General features: G+C 63.9%; 2 protein-coding genes across 2 annotated transcripts; one reads left to right on the top strand and one right to left on the bottom strand.

Annotated features, from left to right (window-relative positions):
- Nucleotides 1-1,527: 1,527 nt before the first annotated feature.
- On the top strand, nt 1,528-2,895 carry RPS21 (ribosomal protein S21). Its single transcript, XM_029219419.1, has 6 exons — nt 1,528-1,657; nt 1,877-1,939; nt 2,055-2,118; nt 2,264-2,335; nt 2,697-2,752; nt 2,832-2,895. Exons 2-6 carry the CDS (start codon nt 1,890-1,892, stop codon nt 2,839-2,841), a joined length of 252 nt encoding a protein of 83 aa, XP_029075252.1. The 5' UTR covers nt 1,528-1,657; nt 1,877-1,889; the 3' UTR covers nt 2,842-2,895.
- Nucleotides 2,896-3,031: 136 nt separating this feature from the next.
- CABLES2 (Cdk5 and Abl enzyme substrate 2) lies at nt 3,032-9,739 on the bottom strand. The gene is made up of 9 exons (XM_029222301.1): nt 9,529-9,739; nt 9,341-9,433; nt 8,165-8,242; nt 7,476-7,584; nt 7,063-7,228; nt 6,577-6,680; nt 6,286-6,392; nt 5,445-5,649; nt 3,032-5,310 (listed from the first exon to the last, which is right to left on the bottom strand). The coding sequence occupies exons 2-9, from the start codon at nt 9,367-9,369 to the stop codon at nt 5,170-5,172; spliced, it is 939 nt and encodes a 312-aa protein (XP_029078134.1). The 5' UTR covers nt 9,370-9,433; nt 9,529-9,739; the 3' UTR covers nt 3,032-5,169.
- Nucleotides 9,740-16,809: the final 7,070 nt, after the last annotated feature.

The raw sequence follows: 16,809 nt of genomic DNA, 5'->3' as shown, positions 1-16,809 counted from the left end.
GGTGGGCAGACCACCTAAGCCACCCCTCTGGCCCGAGCCCTGGACCTGCCCCTATCCTCATCCCATATAAGAAACCAGCTCGACTCCCCTGGGGAGCTAGCAAGGGAACCTGTTACTTGTTTCCGCTCCCCCCTGCTGCAGCAGGAGCCCCGATAAAGCCTTGCCTGAATTTCTTGTCTGGCTTCTTATCAATTTCTATTGATTAGGGAAGGCCAAGAACCCTGGTCGGTATCACAACCACAAACATAAACACGTAATGTCTGTGCACGTGCTGGGGGTCCTGGAAAAAGCACACACCTCTCACGGCTGGCATGAACATGGAGTGTGACCTTCCTACAGGGCGCTGGCCTTGGTGACTCACTCCTGATGCCCAGCTGCTGGCGCCCAGCGGAAGCAACAGCAGACACACTGCCCGCACGAACACTGGTTTCCGGGTACGAGGGAACTGGTGGCCTCGGCCCCCACCAGGCCCAGATGTTAAACCCTCCCAGAGCCGCACAGAAGTTGGCAGTGACTCAAATGGGGCACCGTGTGGTCAAGCTGATGGGGAGCATTTGCAAGTCACCACAGGGTGAGCAGACACAGCCCTGAGAAGTGAGCTGGGAGCCCAGACTGGGAGGATGGGGAGGGCGTGTCAAGCAAAGGGGCATTTGGACTTCGGAGAGTCCACGGCCAGGCTCAGCCCGGGCAGCAGGCGGAGGCCAAGTGCGCAGGGTCTGGAGTCCACCCACGAGGGGCCTTCCCTCTCCTCCGCGAGATGAAGCCCAGGAGGATGTTTCAGTCGAGGCTGCAGGGCACGCCCCCAGGAACGCAGGGCGGGGGACCCTGGGAAGTCAGCTCTGCAGGCTGGAGTTTTTCTATTTTCTTCCTTAACGGACCCTTAGCACCAAGAGAGACTGCTCCGTGGAGGATGGAGTGGGCGTGATGTGGGGGGAGGGGTCCTGGGCAGGGACCGGATGGTGCAGGGCGAGGGAAGGGCTGGGGGGGACTCGACCTGGTTCTGCCACGAGGCTTGGCCGAGCTCCTTCCCCGCTCAGGCACTGGTTTCCCGAGGGGTTGTCTTCCACGGCCTGGGAGGGCGCCCCCCACCCCAGCCCTGCACCTCCTCCCTCAAGACCCCAGGGGCTCTCCCCACTCTTCGCTCTTAGAACCAACGGCGCCCCTCCTGCGTCCACGTTCGTGATGCCCGGCTTGTCTCCGGGGTAAGCGCTCCGGTCCGCAGCTCTCACGTGCTGACGAGCGCGGCCCGTTCCAGGGCCCCCGGCCCCCGCCCTCGCCCCCCGGGTCCTCAGGTCCTGACTGAGCGGCCGCGGGCACCGGGCGGTCCCGGAGACGGGAAGCGCCCGCCCTGGGCGCAGCCCACCGCTGCGGGGACCCGCCCGCGGGCGCCCTCGCGAGTCCGCGCCGGCCACCCGCCCAGCACGGCGACTCGCCCTCGAGGCGCGGCCTCGGCCCCCTTGCGGTCGCCAGACGTCAGGAGGCTCTCACCCGCCGGAAGCAGAAGTGCGTCAGAGCGGCCGGCCTTGCTCTCTGCGTAGAGTCGCGGGGGCGTGCGGGACCCGGAAGTACTCGCCAAGGCCCCGCCCCACCCGCTAATAGCACTGCCGGGGGAGAAGGCCCTTCCTCTCTGCACTCGCGCTCGTTGTGGTGCCACCCGGTAGGTCTCGCGGCCGCGGTCGGGGTCGGGGCCGGGGCCCGGGCTGGGTGGCGGCGCGGGGGCCTGGGGCGGGTCGGTGCGGGGCGGGGACGGACTCGGGCGTGCGTGGGTCGGGGCCTGGGCGGGGTGGCGGCCCGGAGCCCGGGTCGGTGCGGGGCGGGGACGGACCCGAGCGCGCGGACACGGCCCGTCCTCACGGCGCTGCGGGGGGCTCCACAGACGCTCCCTCAACATGCAGAACGACGCCGGCGAGTTCGTGGACCTGTACGTGCCGCGGAAATGGTGAGCATCTTCCGACCCGGTCCCTGCATCCCCCGCCGCCGCCACCGGCCGCCGAGCCCTCTCCCTGCCCCTCGCTCGCCAAGCCCCGTCCCCGCTCACTGCGCTCCCCCCGCAGCTCTGCCAGCAACCGCATCATAGGCGCCAAGGACCACGCGTCCATCCAGATGAACGTGGCCGAGGTGAGCCGGGCGGCGGGACGGCTTGTCCCCTGGGGAGGGGCGAGGTCTCGGCGGGCCTCACGTCGATTCCCAAACCCCAGGTTTAGACCCGAAGGCGTTTGGGTGCACCTCTTTGTGACCCCCATTCTCGATTCTCGATTCATAGGTTGACAAGGTGACAGGCAGGTTCAACGGCCAGTTTAAAACCTATGCCATCTGCGGGGCCATTCGCAGGATGGTGAGTGTTCCCCGGCCTCGCTCAGCGGGCCTTTGAACCGGAGTGGCATCTCCCTCCCTGCTCCCACCCTGAGCAGGTTCGTTGGCAGAAGAGACTGCAGCGTGCCGCACTGGACTGGGCTGGCTGTCAGCCCCTTCCTGGGGGTGGAAAAGGGTGCTCGGGGCCCACCCTCAGAAAACAGGCAGGCCATGACCTTGGAGCTTCCCAGTTATCACAGCTCCTTCCAGCCCCAGGGGTCTGACCCCTGTACCGTCAGGGGTCTGCCTGATGTTAGCGTGTCTACCCTTGGTCGGTTTGGACGGCAGTGTGGCTGGACCTCTGGCCAGCAGGGCGCCTGGTCCCAATGTGCGTTCTCCCCTAGGGCGAGTCAGATGACTCCATTCTCCGACTGGCCAAGGCTGACGGCATTGTCTCAAAGTAAGAGGACTGGGGTTTGGGCACAGAGGCCCAGGATGTCTTTGGAGACCAGGTTTTAAAGTTCTTCCTTTTGTTCCAGGAACTTCTGACTGGAGAGGATCCTGGATGTGGAACGTGTGTTATAAATAAAGAGTGAAAACCTATCTGTTGTTTCACTTCTGTGCTTTGGGCGGGGGGGTGGGGGAGTGGAGGGAGGGCTCCTCTGTGCTCTGGAGGGTCCGGGCTGGCGTTTTGCTGTGATTGGAAGGGGCCGGCCGGCTGAAGGGCAGCCTATGACACATTGCAAAACCAAATTTTACTTAAAGCACAAATACATGACTTTTTGCAAACAGATCCATGACACTTGACTAGACAGTGAGGTCAGATGGCCACTTAAGCGCTCATTTAAGTCCACAGCGCCTCCTAGGCACTGAGGGCGTGGCCCCAGGCCCTTGGATACAGATGTTTGGGCTGGTTCTAGGCGGTGACATTTTGGGCTGGAGTTTAATGCCTTAAATACTGGCTTCACTTGAGTACCACACAGTGGCAGCTGTTGACATTAAAAAGGATGCAGTGCACTCAAGGGAAGCTTACAGACGGGTTTGGTGAATGACATTCTCACTACATGAACAGGTAAAGTTACTGTATCAGCCATTCTGACATCTGTATAGACATTTCCAGGAAGATGTGTTCCTCAAGGCTGAATTGTAAACCAGGACGTACATTTTGTAAGTCGGTCCCCTGCAGTGCCTGTAACGAGTGTCCTTGAGACGCTGTGTTGGCTGGACAGGTCACCTTGCAGAAGAGTTGCCTGGGGCCTAGCAGCTTCATCCTTCAAGCCCTCCTTGGTGCACGTCAGGTTTGGGAGCCATCTTGGGGAAGACGGGGAAGAGGCACTCCTCAATAAATAAGTTCAGAATACAGACTCGGGCTTCACGCTCCATCCTGCAGTTGTCCCCCTCTCCTCCCTTAGCCCAAGCGACTGACTGAGGAAGCAGGAACAGCAGCCAGCAGGGCGGGAGCCGCCGTCCTGCACCCCTGCTGGGGTCTCAAGTTGCTGGTGGTTGAGCGCTCTGATGAGGGCTGGCCTCTGTTCTGCAAAAGCACCAGTGCACACGCGTAGGATGCAGGGTGGGACTGTCCCGGAGCCCCTCCAGTGACAGGCTTATGGGACAGCAGTAGGGAAGCAGCTTAATGGCCCAGCCAACACGGTCCTTTCTGAGAGCAGCTGACCCGTGAAGGAGAAGCTCCAGCCCGCGGTCTTCAGTGTTTCTGGTGGGGCAGCAAGTGGATGAACTGGGCCACGTGTAGCGTAGAGAAGCTGGCGTGCCGGGCACACACCTGCCCAGGACAACGACCGGCCTTTGGGGTTGGCTTGGTGTGGCGGCTCCTCTGGCCCAGGCGGCTCCCACTTCCTGCCGGGAGGAAGAACGCTGGCCCGACCCTTGCAGGGAGGCAGGGCTGTGAAGTGGTCAGTCTCCTTCCCGCTGGAGGCTCAGGTGTGGTTCAAGTCACAACTTCAGCACGCCGTTTAACCAGTTTCTGTTCCCTCAGGAAAAAAGACCCAAAGAACCAAATCCTACACGACAGTAAACACGGTTTCTCCACAATATTGCGTAGGAAGATCAAGAGCCAGCAATCCAGTCATCCTGAAGGTCCCCAGTGTCGTGGGCAAGGGGGGGGTCTTCCCGGTGAGACGGATCCTTGCGTGGGGTGGGCTAGTTCTGTGCCCAGAGGCCTGCTGGGGTGTGTGACCCCCAACAGGGCGTCGGGACTTCACAGTGATGTGACCTTGGAAGAACAGAAGTCTGAGAGTAAAAAAATGAGACTAAAACCAACCAGGGGTCTGCTATCCTTGGCTTAGGCTGACGCCAGAGCTGTGTGTGTGGATGTGGGTAGGTGGGTGCACACCCCCCGAGGGGGCTGTGCTGGGCTGGGAAGGAGCCGGGCCGAGGGGGGGAGTGGGGATTCCACAGTGCGCTCTCCACGTCCGAAAACCCCAAACAGCTGAGATTAATGCCCAACAGGTTAACGCTGGCAATCCAGCGCGTGCAGTGAGGTCTGGAGACCCAGATCTCCACGAGACACTAGTGCAGTGGCTACGATGGTAGCAGAAGGCTGGGTGATGCGAAGAGGAGAAAAGCTGTGAAGTCAGGATCCACCACCGCGCATCATTAAGTCCTGGTGCCAGACCAGGCACAGGAAAAAAAGAAACAACAAAGCCCCACATTTTGTTCACGGAGTAACGCAAGCAGGGCTCTCCGAAATACCGCGGTGGTGTGGTGTGCTTTGGAATGGAAGCCATGTCCCTCCAGGGAAGCCGGGGCGTGGGGGAGCGGTGGCACCAGCCGGCGAGGGCCGCGCGTCCACACCCAGTGCCTGGAAATGCGCCCGCCGGCCCACGACGTGCCAGGAGCGCCCACAGGGGCCGGGCCACGCTAGAACTGCTGCGTGAGGCGTCGGTAATGAGGTAACACCTGGTTCTCGGGAAGGTAGAGAGCAAGTTCCAGGGCCACGAGCACCGTGAACTCAAACCCAATCAGATCCCGTCTGTTGAACCGAAACTTTTCTTCTAACTTCTGTGTTGAAGAAGAGAGAGGGGTTGAGCTGCGGCCCCTCCTCCGGTTCCCGGCCAGGTGGCTGGGTCTGGGCGTGGGGGGTGGTCCCGCCTCCCGCAGCCGGGAGCGGGGGGGATAGGGACGTGCATACTCACATCGATGAGCTGCTTCACGTCGTTCTTGCGGAGGTCGCTGCTGATCTTGGCGGCCAGCAGCACGCAGGCGCCCGCGCACAGCTTGCGGTTCTGCTTGTTGACCTTGCCCTGCAGGACCAGCTTCTCGAAGTACACATAGGCCATGGACACCGTCACGGGCTCCAGACCGCACTCCTCAGACAGGTTCCACATCTCGCGTTTCAAACTGCGGGTTTACACGGGAGCCAAGGGCTTTGGGGCCAGGAAGCGCCCACGTCCCTGCTTGAGGGGTGTGCCTTTGGGCCACCAGAAAAGCGCCATTTCCTCCCAGAGGCTGTGGCCCGGCGCTAGGGCCCACGTCTTGGTGGGCGGGCAGCAGGCTGGTCTTGGTCTCCACTTGGCCCTCGGCTGGGCCCGCGGCACCCAACTGTCCTCAAGGGGACCCCCCGGAGGACAGAGTCCCCGTGCTCCTGTGGCAGTGAGGGGGCCGTGTGGGGAGGGAAGGTCGGTGCAAAGGCCCTGAGGTGCGGCCGTGCTGAGGCAGAGTCTGGACCTCTAGCTGTGGGGCCTCAACCTCGTCATCTATCAAGTGGGGACGGTCACAGGGCCCGGCTCAGGGGCTGTGGGCACCAGTGACGAGGAGCCCTGCAGGTGTGGGCAGGTATGAGAAGCACCGAGGGCACCTGACCAAGGAGGCGGCAGGGGAGCTGCTGGCACTGGCCTGGCTGGATGGCGGGAGGGGGCTGAGGAGGGGCGCGTCCCTTTCTCAAGCTCAGGAATCTACGTAGACCCGGCCTGGCAGCAGCATGCGAAAGGCCCTGTCGGGCAGCGGGCTTGAGGATGCCTCCTCGGCCCTCCTCACCTCCTGATTTTGCTCAGCGTCAGCTTGATGTGCGGGAACTTCTCCCTGAAGGTCTCGTTCATGTCCTTCTTGAGGTCGGAGGGCTTCACGTACTCTATCACTGTGGTCTGCGATGGATAAGGACCGTCCCCATGCAGCCCCAGGGGCGTCTGCACGCCACCTGGGCCTGCAACCGTGAGGCCCCGGGCCCGCGAGAACAGTGCCAAGACGTGGGTGAGGCTGGGCCCAGGGCGCGTAGCTGCCCCCGCCCCCGGTGCCGGCCCACAGCCCAGCCCCGGGCGGCGCCCCTACCATGTAGGACGCGAAGATGAGGACGCGCTTGTGCTTGCCGCAGGGCCACTGAGGGTCATCCAGGAGGTCGGGGTTGTACTCCAGGGCATCCCCCGCGTCGGCCCCTGCGAGCAGAGGGCAGCCCTGACCCACCACAAGCCCCGGTGAGTGGCTTGGCCAACCCCAGCCTAGTGCCAGGCAGCAGCTGTGCTGAGGGCGTCATCGTGGGACAAGGAGAGCGGGGTCAGGGGCTCCAGGTGTGGTCCCCCTCCTCGGGGGCCGGGGTCGGGGAGGACGTCCTGATGAGGAGGGGCCCCCGCCCAGAGCCATCGGTGGGTGCAGGTTCTCTGCGGCTGGGCTCAGGGGCAGCACAGGGCGTGCGCTCTGGGGGCCCCCCTCCTAAGAGGCTGCGGCGGACCCGCTCCCCAGGCTTGGGCTGAGGACTGTGGGCTTGGATGGGATGCACCGGGGCACCTGCCCTGCTCCCAGTCAGGGCCCTTGGGCTACCTAGTTCCGAGCCAGCTGGCGCTGCCCTGGGCGGGATGGGTTTGCATCTGGGCCCCAGCAGAGCGCGGGGGGCACTGGGCCGGGGCTGAGGTGGCGGGCCGTGGCTGTCCGGCTTGAGCGTGACCAGGGCGTTGGTGGGGTACAGGAACTTGGCGTAAGACACAACCTGGCAGGCAGTGCATCGGGCTTAGCCCCGCCGCCCCGTCCAGGACCAGAGGTCCAGCCAGGTCCCTCCTGACCGCTGCAGCTCCCGCCGCCCAGGGCTGACGCTGCTCCCCGCTTGCAGGTTCCAGAACGCCCCGCCCCTCATCTGGGATCTGCAGCCGGAGCTCCTCCCTGCCTCGGGGGCCCCAACCTCCCATTGTCACCAGGCCCCCACAAGGCGACCGGCCTGTTTGGGCGTCTGCTCCTACCTTTCCATCCGCCCCCAGCTCGACGCCTTCCAACTGGAAAACCATCTCGGAAGACACGGAAACGCCGCCGGACGGATGCCTCTGCTTCTGGCTGTCCACCCTCAGGTCACTGCAACACACGGGATGGACAGAGCTGCCGGCCCCGCCCCCGACCTTGCGCAGGCGGGAGCTGAGCCCCAGGGGCCCACAGCGCCCCACCTCCACACCCTCGAGGCCCTGTAGCAGCCTCAGCAGGGGTCACGAGGACTCCCGCTATGAGAGCCGTCTCTGTCTCAGCTCCTTCCTGGTCCCAGGCCCTTCCTGTTCAATCTCCCTGGTGGTGGGCCGGCCTCGGCTTCACCTCAAGTCACTTCTCAGGGGTGCACCCTCCACCTGCAGCCACACCCTCGGGCACCAGGTCCCGCTGCGCCCCCACCCTGACAGCCATCTCCCTCTTCCCGGGGCTATACGCTGGGCACAGCTGCCTGGACTGGTCACGGGATGCACAGCAGTATCCCGCCAGGAGGAACATCCCAGGCACCGACGTTTAGCAGCTCAAACGGGGTAACGGTGCGGACGCGCCCCTCCCCGAGGACCAGGACCCAAACGGCCTTCGAGCTCTCAAGCAGCTTCGGCAGAAGCTGGTCTGCTGGCCCCGTGTGAGGCTGAGACGGTGTGGAGCCCCCGGCCGGTGGGGACCAGCAGCTCACCTGACACGCAGGCCTTCTCCATAGGGCAGGACCGAGAAGGCCGCACACAGGGACCGCTTGGCGCAGATGAGCACGATCCTGTGGGAAGGACGGGGTCAGGGCAGGGCGGCAGGCGTTTCCCTTCCTGCCTAGACTCAGATGGGAACTGCCCCAGGCATCGGGGGGCGCCTGGGATGGCGGTTCATACGAGAGAAGCCAGGCTGTGCGGACACCAGAGGCAGATCGGGGCTGGTGTCTGCTGGTCGGGGAAGCCCATCCTCGGGCATCCCAGCAGGGCAGGAGCCTCACGGCATCAGAAAGCGCCCAGTTCCATGTTCCGAGACAAAGTGGCCCGAGAGGGGCCGCTGCGTGGGGCACACAGCAGGGAGGATGGCCTTTCCTTCCTCTGGGCATGGCTCTGCCCAGCCCGGCCCCAGTTCAGCAGGGAGGACGACGGTGGAAGACCCCCTTCCCTGGCTGGGACCCTGGGCACCAAGGGTCCACTGAAACCAGCCCGGCGCTCAGTCTGCCGGGGGCCTGCTCCTGGGCCAAGCCCGTCATGCTGGGGACCACGCTGGGGTTCCAGGACTGTCCGAGCTACAGCCACCGCAGGGAAGACGCAGCACTGCCCGACCAGAGCTGCCTGGTAGGTGCCTGGGCACGGCCTCCAGCAGGAAGGGGAACGGTCTGGAGACGCTTTGGGTCAGGACGATGGCCTCAAGGCCAGGAGGGCAGAGCGTGAGGGACACGGGGCATGAGGGACGGGGCTTCTACAGATGTAGGGCCTCGGAGGGCTGTGCTGGACACTGGCTATCACTCTGCAGCCCTGTTCAGGGAAGCCAGATGCCCTCTGTGTTCCCTTCTCCCCCGGACACAGCCCACCGCTCTGCCTGTTCCCACTGTGTTTCCAGCATCCCTGTGCTTTAGACTTCTACTCAAGGCTGCGGTGGCCGGGTGGCTCCTCGCCCGGACGTGCTGAGGACCCCAGCGTTTGGTGAATACGGAGGGAAGAGGGTGGGATGGGGAGAGGGTCCACTTCCGAAGGGACATGGGCTGGGCCGTGTGGGCGAGCAATTCCTTAGCGCGCTGAAGGAAGAAATGGTTGCTGACAAGGGCAGGACCCCAGATCCCAGCAGGCACGAGGGAGGACCCGGTGGGCAGCCATGGGGCTGGGGCTGGGCTGGCACACGCTGACACCTGCTGTTCTTGGTGTCGTACTGCCTCATATTCTTGATGAAGTGCGTCTTCTTCAGGCCTTTGTGTCTTGGGGATCCAGATGTATGTTTGGTTCTGCAGGTGAAAAGGAGGTCACTCTTCCCCTCCTGGGAGCCTCTCTGGCCCCAGGAGAAAGGACGGGGGTGCAAGCGGCAGGCGGGGCTCCTTACCTTTGAACCGAGGCACATCCCACCGTGTCTTCCAGAAACTCGAGCGAGCAGCGCTGGGAGCCTACGCGCCTTCTGTAAAGAGGACACGGCAGGGCCTCAGGGTACTGTCCAGAGGCTGCCTCATGCGCCCTCCTCCCAGAGGCCCAGCCTGCTTCTCAGGCCCCGATGGGGCCCCCAGGCCATGGGCCAGAAGCAGGTCTGCGGTGACGTCTGAGTGTTGGGCAGGGCCACCCAAGGCCAGAAGAACCTGAGGGGGACATGGCACCGGGAGGGATGGCTGGCCGGGCCCTGGTCTGCCCACCGCCTCTCAGAGCTCAGCCAGGGGTCCCGGGAAGGGGGCATGGTGGGGCTGGACAGGGTCCCGCGGTGGCTCTGCCACCGTGACAAACACACATCCTGCCGACCCCCTCCCGCCCACCTCAGCGTGTAGTGCTGCCCCGGCCCAGGACACCTAGAAGCCTCTCCCCCTCGGCTGGGCCGCCCTCCCTGCACCAGCCCCCGCCCCCGGGCTCAGGGCCCTGGCAGGGGCTGTTCCCTCGGTCTGGAACCTTCTTTCTCCAGATCTTCCTGTGGCTACGTCCCCCTTGACTTGAGGCTCAGTTCACACATGGCCCTCCCCCTCCCCGGGGCAGCAGCAGTCCCGGTATGCACGTCAGGGAGGTGTCTGCTTGGGCCTGTCGCCGGAAGCACAGTGGGCCAGTGGGCGTGCTGAGCTTGCGGTGCTCCCCCGCCCTTGCCTCCTGCCTCTCAGCTCACCCCTGGGAGCATAAAGGAGCCAGAAACGCAACAACCCGCAGCCCCGCCTCAGCATCATCCAGGCCTGGCGGCCAGAACTCTTCCCAGAGCAAAGCCCTGCCCAGGGACAGGGAGGAAAGCGCTTCTATTAGACCCACACAGAGGGGAGTCTGAACCCAGACGTGTGGCTGCGTGGTCAGGAGGCCCCCTGGGCTGGGGAGATGGCCTCAGTGACTCCTCGGGAGGGGACACAAATGGCCTTAGGTCAGGCCTGAGGCTGAAGGCCAGAGACCCCCAGACGTGCTGGGTGGTCGGGGAGGAGTGTGTGCCGGTGACCACAAAAGGGAACCAAAGACCGGCTGCCCGATGAGGTGCTGACCCCAGGGGGCTGCCCCCAGCCCTCTGAGGTGCTCATAGTGCTGGGGTTGTCCCAGAGACAAACCGGGTGTTTGGTCTGGTTTAAAACCATCCCAGGAGGGGGCCTTACCAGCACCCAGCACACAGGGAGCTCGGGAGGGCAGCCTCCCACCTGGCACTGGGCCCAGAAACCCTGCGCAGGCTGCACCCTCAGATCAAGGTCACACACCCAGGTTCTTGCCACCAAGGCCACCAGCAGGGACCGCTCAGGACAAAGCCAAGAAGCCGGGCTCTGCTGCCCCACTCCTCCTGGGGCTCAGGTCACCGTGGTTTACGAGATGGAGGAACCCGGGTCTCACACTCAGCCTGGGCTGGGCAGGTGCCCAGGGCCCAGGTGTCAACAGCAGCCATTTCCTAAGAGGCTGAGCCTCGCTGCTGAGCTGCTCCCGGAAGCTGCAGCCTGCCCTGATGCCGCCTTCCTTGCAGCATCTCACGGGACCCTCCCCCTGGCAGGACCCCTGGCGTCCAGACGACGCCTGGCACGGTCAGGACATCTCTCTCGGGTCAGGCTAGGTGGGAAGGGGGCAGCAGGACGGGCACGTCAGGCAGACACCCAGCAACCAAGGAGGCCTGGGGTAGGGGCTGGTGAGCACCGGCCCCACGGTGGGCGATGAGGCAGGCCCTGCCCTGAGAGGGCGCCCCACTGCAGGTGGACGTGCAGGACCCGTGCCGGGAAGTGAAGCCGGCCTGGTGGAGACGGGAACGCCCCAGACAGGTGTGCGTGTCCTGCCCCGCGGGGCTGGGCTCAGAGGTCCCGGGCAGCAGTCCCGCGTGGCTTTCTCAGGCTTGCTTCCTCAGGTAATTTCCCAGGTGAGGCCCGATGGCTCCTGCACGCCTGGGACCTCGCTTACAGGGCCCAGAGGCCAGCGGCAGTCTCCACGGAGGCAGCCATAGGCCCTTGGGGGCCAGCCCGCACCCACGCTCCCGGGCTGCCTGAGCTCTGGCCCAGCGTGCTCCGCTCCAGGAGACCTCTCTCATCCCACTGAGCGTCAACACCTGATCCCAGCTGGTTTCGTGCATCTCTGTCTTTGTGGGTTTCTTCTACATTTTCTTCTCTGTAAGCATTTTATACGTAAACTCAATCCTCACAGCCCTCAGCGTACAGGTGGTGAAACTGAGGCACAGAGCTGGCGGAAGTTAGGGGCTGGGAGCTGCGTCCTGCCCCCCGGCGCTGCCTCTGCCCCTGGATTCTGCCACCTGCCCCCGTGCCGCCCTCCTGACAGCGTTGGGGGAGCTGGAATCAAGGCTGCTCCGTGCTCTCAGGGCTCCTTTCCTGAACTCGGCCTGTGTCCGCGTGATGCTATTTGGGTTTGGGTCCAGAGACAGGGACGACGCTGACGAGGGTACCCTGAATTCTGAGCACAGACCAGGCTGGCCAAGTGAGGGGCTGTTGCTTTCGAGCCCCCCACTACCCACCTCCCACCCCAGAGGAGCTGGCCCCGCGGCCCGAGGGAGGCTGAGAGCCCCGCTGGGATGGGGACCCTCCGGGGGCCGCCAGGCAGCCGCGGGCTCACTCGTCCCAGGACGGGGACTGGCGCCCGGCCCCTTCCGTAGGCGGCGCCCTTTCCAAACCCACTGCTGGCCGGTCGACCAAGGAGGCAGCCTCTCAGGAGTCCCGAGGCGGGACCTCCACGGTCTCCCACGTGGCCCTGGGAGGACGGCACCCCTAAGCGCTCGCCGCTCTGGAAACGGCTCAGAATCCCAACGCTGACCACATGCCGGCCCGGGCCTGTAGGCACGACAGGAACGTTCCAGCAGCTCTACCCAAAACGACCCCCACTGGGAGCAATCCCGCCGTGGACCCCATTGGGAGCAGGCCCCTGGAAGCGGTGTGTGCAGGGCCCGGCTGAGGACCTGAGCGGGGACAGGCGGTGCCGCGCCCCAGGTCCTGCTGGTCGGTGGTCAGGATGTGCGCGCCTCTCCCTGTACGCCCGTTACTCCTCTGTTTAAAAAGTGCTACAAACAGACTACAAAGAACAAAGTCGGGGCTCCTGCCGCCTCAGCTAACACTCTCCCACTCCCCGACGTCTGGGCAAACGCAAGTCCCAGGGAGCCGGGAGGCCCTCGCGGCTAAGCCGTCCAAGGCACACGGGATGGCGTCCCCCACATGGCGGCGACTGGCCCGAGGCCGCCTGCGCTGGACTCTGTAGGGAAGATGGGGTCGGGGGCACAGGGGAGGCTGTCAAGATGGCACAGGCGACCACCCCACTGGCTCACTTTCACAGCTGCCCCTTTACAAACCGGTGACCCATACTCGCCTTCCCCCTGAGACAGGCAGGAAGAGAAATCGCCACTTTTTAGACGTTGTTTCCACTGTCTGATAAACTCCTTCACTTTGTAACTGAAAAAACGGCCCAGCTGAGAAGAGAAGGGCTCCTGCCTAGTTGGGAGACCACTCAGTCCGAGCCAGGGGCCACGCGCAGGGGCTGCTGTGCGTGGGCTCAGCCGGTCTGAGAACGGGCAGGCTGCTGACAGGGGCCAGCACGACGACACTGAACCCTCCCCTGCCAGGAGAGTGTGGGCAGGGGTCCTGTCCGGCCGGCCCACCACTTCACCCGGGCCTGAGCACGGGGCCTGGCATATCACAGGCCGTCGTGCATCCTTGTTGAGTGAGTGGGTCTCCCTAGGTACCCTGTCTCACCAAATCCCTGCCAGCTTCCCCGGGTGACAGGACCCACATGTGGTCCTGGGCCGGCCTCCATCTCAGCAAGGCCTCTGGACCCCCTCTAGGCTCCAACCTCGGTGACCACCTCCAGCCGTTTTCCAGCTGGAGAGCAAGAAACCCCCAAATCAGTGATGTGAACAGACTGCCAGACACTCCACCGAAATCGCATTAATTTGGACAGGCGCTCGGCAGCCTCCAGAGCGCTAGGCGGCTCCTGGCTAAGACGGCAGCTCAAATCCCAGGCCCTTCCTCGGAGCCGACCCTGCGCAAGCGCTTCAGAATCGCAAGGGTTTCTGCTCCCAGCTAACCCGGCCACGCCCCCGGCTCACCTTCCCCCGTGTTAGTGCCCTGGACTAACGACTAATGACGACTGCTGGGGGTTGAACAATGTCCCCAAAATATGCGAAGTCCTCACCCCTGTCACCTGTGACTACGAGCACAGCTGCAATAGGGTCTTCACAGGTGTGACCAAGTTAAGGTGAAGCCGTTAGGCTGGGTCCTGACCCGACGACCAGCTGGGTCAGGGTGTCCTTACAAGCAGAGAGAAACGCCAGGTGATGACAGAGACACCAAGGAGAAGCTGTGTGAGGACGGAGTAGGAGACTGCAGGGCTGTGGCCACAAGCCCAGGACATCTGGGGGAACCTTACCCCCGAGCCCTCCCAGGAGCAAGGCCCTGCCCACGCCCTGACTCAGGCTGTAACTTCCAGGACTGTGAGAGGAAACCCTGCTGCTGCCTGAAGCCTCCAAGCCCCCCCTGGAGAGAGGAGGGCCAACATGACAGAGGAGGGCGCAGCGGTCTGGTGGGGCAGGAAGAGGACCTGCAAGCCTGTGTCTGACCCATCCGGAGAAGCCCAGAAACTGGGTAAGCGCTAGGTGACTGTGGTGTCGAAATGAAAGCAAAGTTCTAGGGAGGAAGGTAAGGATCCTGATGAGTCGCTCACTGGCTTGGCAGCAACAGCCGTACCAGACTGTGCCCTGAGCATGAAACACAAACTCCCCACCGTGGGCTGAGCTGTGAGCACACCCTGGGCAACCGGGATGTAACACAAGTCCTCACTCCCCGGGCCGGGCCACCGCCACCCTCGCTGAGCCCTGGCCACCCAGCAGACCTCACAACAGCCCCTCCGGCAGGTAGTACCTAACACAAACCCATCTCACAGAGAAGCAAACTGAGGCTCAGAGAGGCTGTGCCACCTGCTCTGAGTCACAGAGCTCCTGAGAGGTGGAGCTGGAATTCCAACCAGGTCTGTCCCCAAAGCCTGGGTCAGACCACCACACTCATGACACAGACTTTGGGAAAAGACCCTCAGGATTCTCTCCATTCCCCAGAACAACTTACCCTCGAAGTCCACAGCCTATAGCTGGCAGCCCCCTTTGCTACTTAGCAGCGGCTACCTGCAGCCCTGCCTCTGGGCCCAGGGAGCACAGAGGGAAACGGACAGTGCCCACCCTAGGAGCCTGCCATCTGTCAGGGGAGGGTCAGTGACTCTCAGACCCAAGGGCTGGGCCCTGTGCTCGGCAGCAGAAACCGAGGAGGGACAGAGTCTGGGTGGGCAGGTGCGGCCCTGCGACATCTGAACAGGGATTTGAAGGCCAAGTGGGAGGGAGGGGCAGGAGAGGGCTCCTTGCACAGGCCAGGCCAGGGGAGGAGGGACACAGGGACCATGGAGGGTGCAGCGGGAACACCGAAGGGCACCTGACTTGTGCCACATCCCAGCCTGTTCTGTGTCCTCCAGAGCTTGGGCCCCTGCACACACTCTTCAGAAGCGGCGCAAGCGCCATCAAGCCCATCGCCAGGCAGGGCTCCTGGTTACAGGCGCTTCATTGCATCCTCCCATTCGAACAGCTTCGTGGGCCAGGCTGCTGGCCTGTCGGGTTCACAGGGAGGGCCTGGCCCCCAACCAGGGCGCCTGAACTGTTTGCTGAATGACACACGGCCTGCCCAGCACCACACACAGGGCTGCGGGACCGGGAGAGGAGGGCACAGCGCAGGCCTGGCTGTAGGTGAGCGGGACCCTCGAGGCCTCACACAGCGGACGTCCCTGCCACTCTGCCCTGGCGTGTCGGAGTGACTCGAATGGGACCTGGCGTGAAGGGAGGACTGTCCTCGGGCTGATGGCTGCCAGGAGACAGGACCACTCCGTTGGAGAGTCTGCCGGCTAAGGAAAGCAGGCTTTGGGGCAGGGGGCACAGACTAGAGGGGCAGAGCTCAGGGGTGGGGGTGGCCCTGAGATGGGCTGAGGCGCTCCTAGAAATGAAATCAGGGCAGGGGGAGTGCCTGCGACCTGGGATGTGACAGGCCCAGGGGCCCTGAGCTCAGAGTGGACAAAGGAGGCAGGGGTAATGGGGGGCCTCCAGTGACCAGTAGCTGTGGGATGGGGGGCTGGGAGGTCTGGCCTGGCGTGGGAGACTCTGGGGCTAGATGTCACAGTACAGGGAAGATGGCCCTGTACTGTGGAGGGGGTCACCCAGTTTAGAGAACGAAGGGGAACCCAGAGGGGGTGTTTGTGAGTCCCTGTGTCAGCAGGACTGGTAACGGTGGGCTGGGGAGGGGGGTGTGTCTGGAGCTGACAGGGCTCTGTGTCTGGGGGCTGATAAGGGCTGAGGGAACCCCAGACTCATGTTCAGAGGACTGACAAGATTGAGAGGACCCTGACCCCGTATTCAGGGGTGGCAGAATTAAGGGGACCATGACCCTTAAGTCTGGGGACTCATGGGGCCCGAGGAGACCCTAACATCCGTGTCCAGGGAGTTGACAGCTTGCAGATGACTCCCGACTCTGACATCTTAGGATGGTGGGGCCCAGACAAGACTCCCTTCTGGGGCTGGCAAGGCGCAGGACACCCCAACCCTCTGTCCCTCACTGACAGGGCCCAGGACACCCCAACTGGTGTCTGGGGCTCACAGGGGATCAGGGTCACCTCCCGGTCTCCAAGTCCTACGCTAACAGGTCACTCAAACCCTGTGGCACGAGCTGACCCTGATCTTCTGTAGGTCACCTCAACCCCACATTATGAGCTGAGCCAGCCCAGGGCCACCTGCCACCCTGCTCACTGTGCTGATGGCCCCCAGGTCACCCCGACCCTGTGTCCCGGGCTGTCAGGCCCCCAGGCCACCTCAACTCCTTGCCTGGGCGACTCCACTGCCTCCAACCCTGAGTCCTGGGTGACTCCGCCAGGTGACCCCGATCTCCGCGGTGACCCAGCCCCAGGCCACCCCGCCGCCCCCCAGGCCCCAGGTGACCCGGGCCACACTCACCTCTGGCGCTGCCCGTCCAAACCCAGGCTCAGGCCGAGGCCCAAGCCGGCGGGCGCGGGCGCGGGGCTGAGCAGGCCCTGGGGCGCCGAGGCCCGGCCCGCGGGTCCGGGCAGGGGCAGGCCGGCGGGGTGGGGTGGCTGTGGCGGCGGCGGTGGGTGGCCTGGTTTTTTTTTTTTTTTTTTTTTTTTTTTTTTTTTTTTTTTT

Source organism: Monodon monoceros, unplaced genomic scaffold (genome assembly GCF_005190385.1).
Source record: "Monodon monoceros isolate NGI ecotype Baffin Bay Population unplaced genomic scaffold, NGI_Narwhal_1 Super_Scaffold_13, whole genome shotgun sequence".
NCBI lineage: Eukaryota > Metazoa > Chordata > Mammalia > Artiodactyla > Monodontidae > Monodon > Monodon monoceros.
The sequence above is the reverse complement of the archived record's forward strand: the minus strand, read 5'-3'. Positions and strand labels throughout refer to the sequence as shown.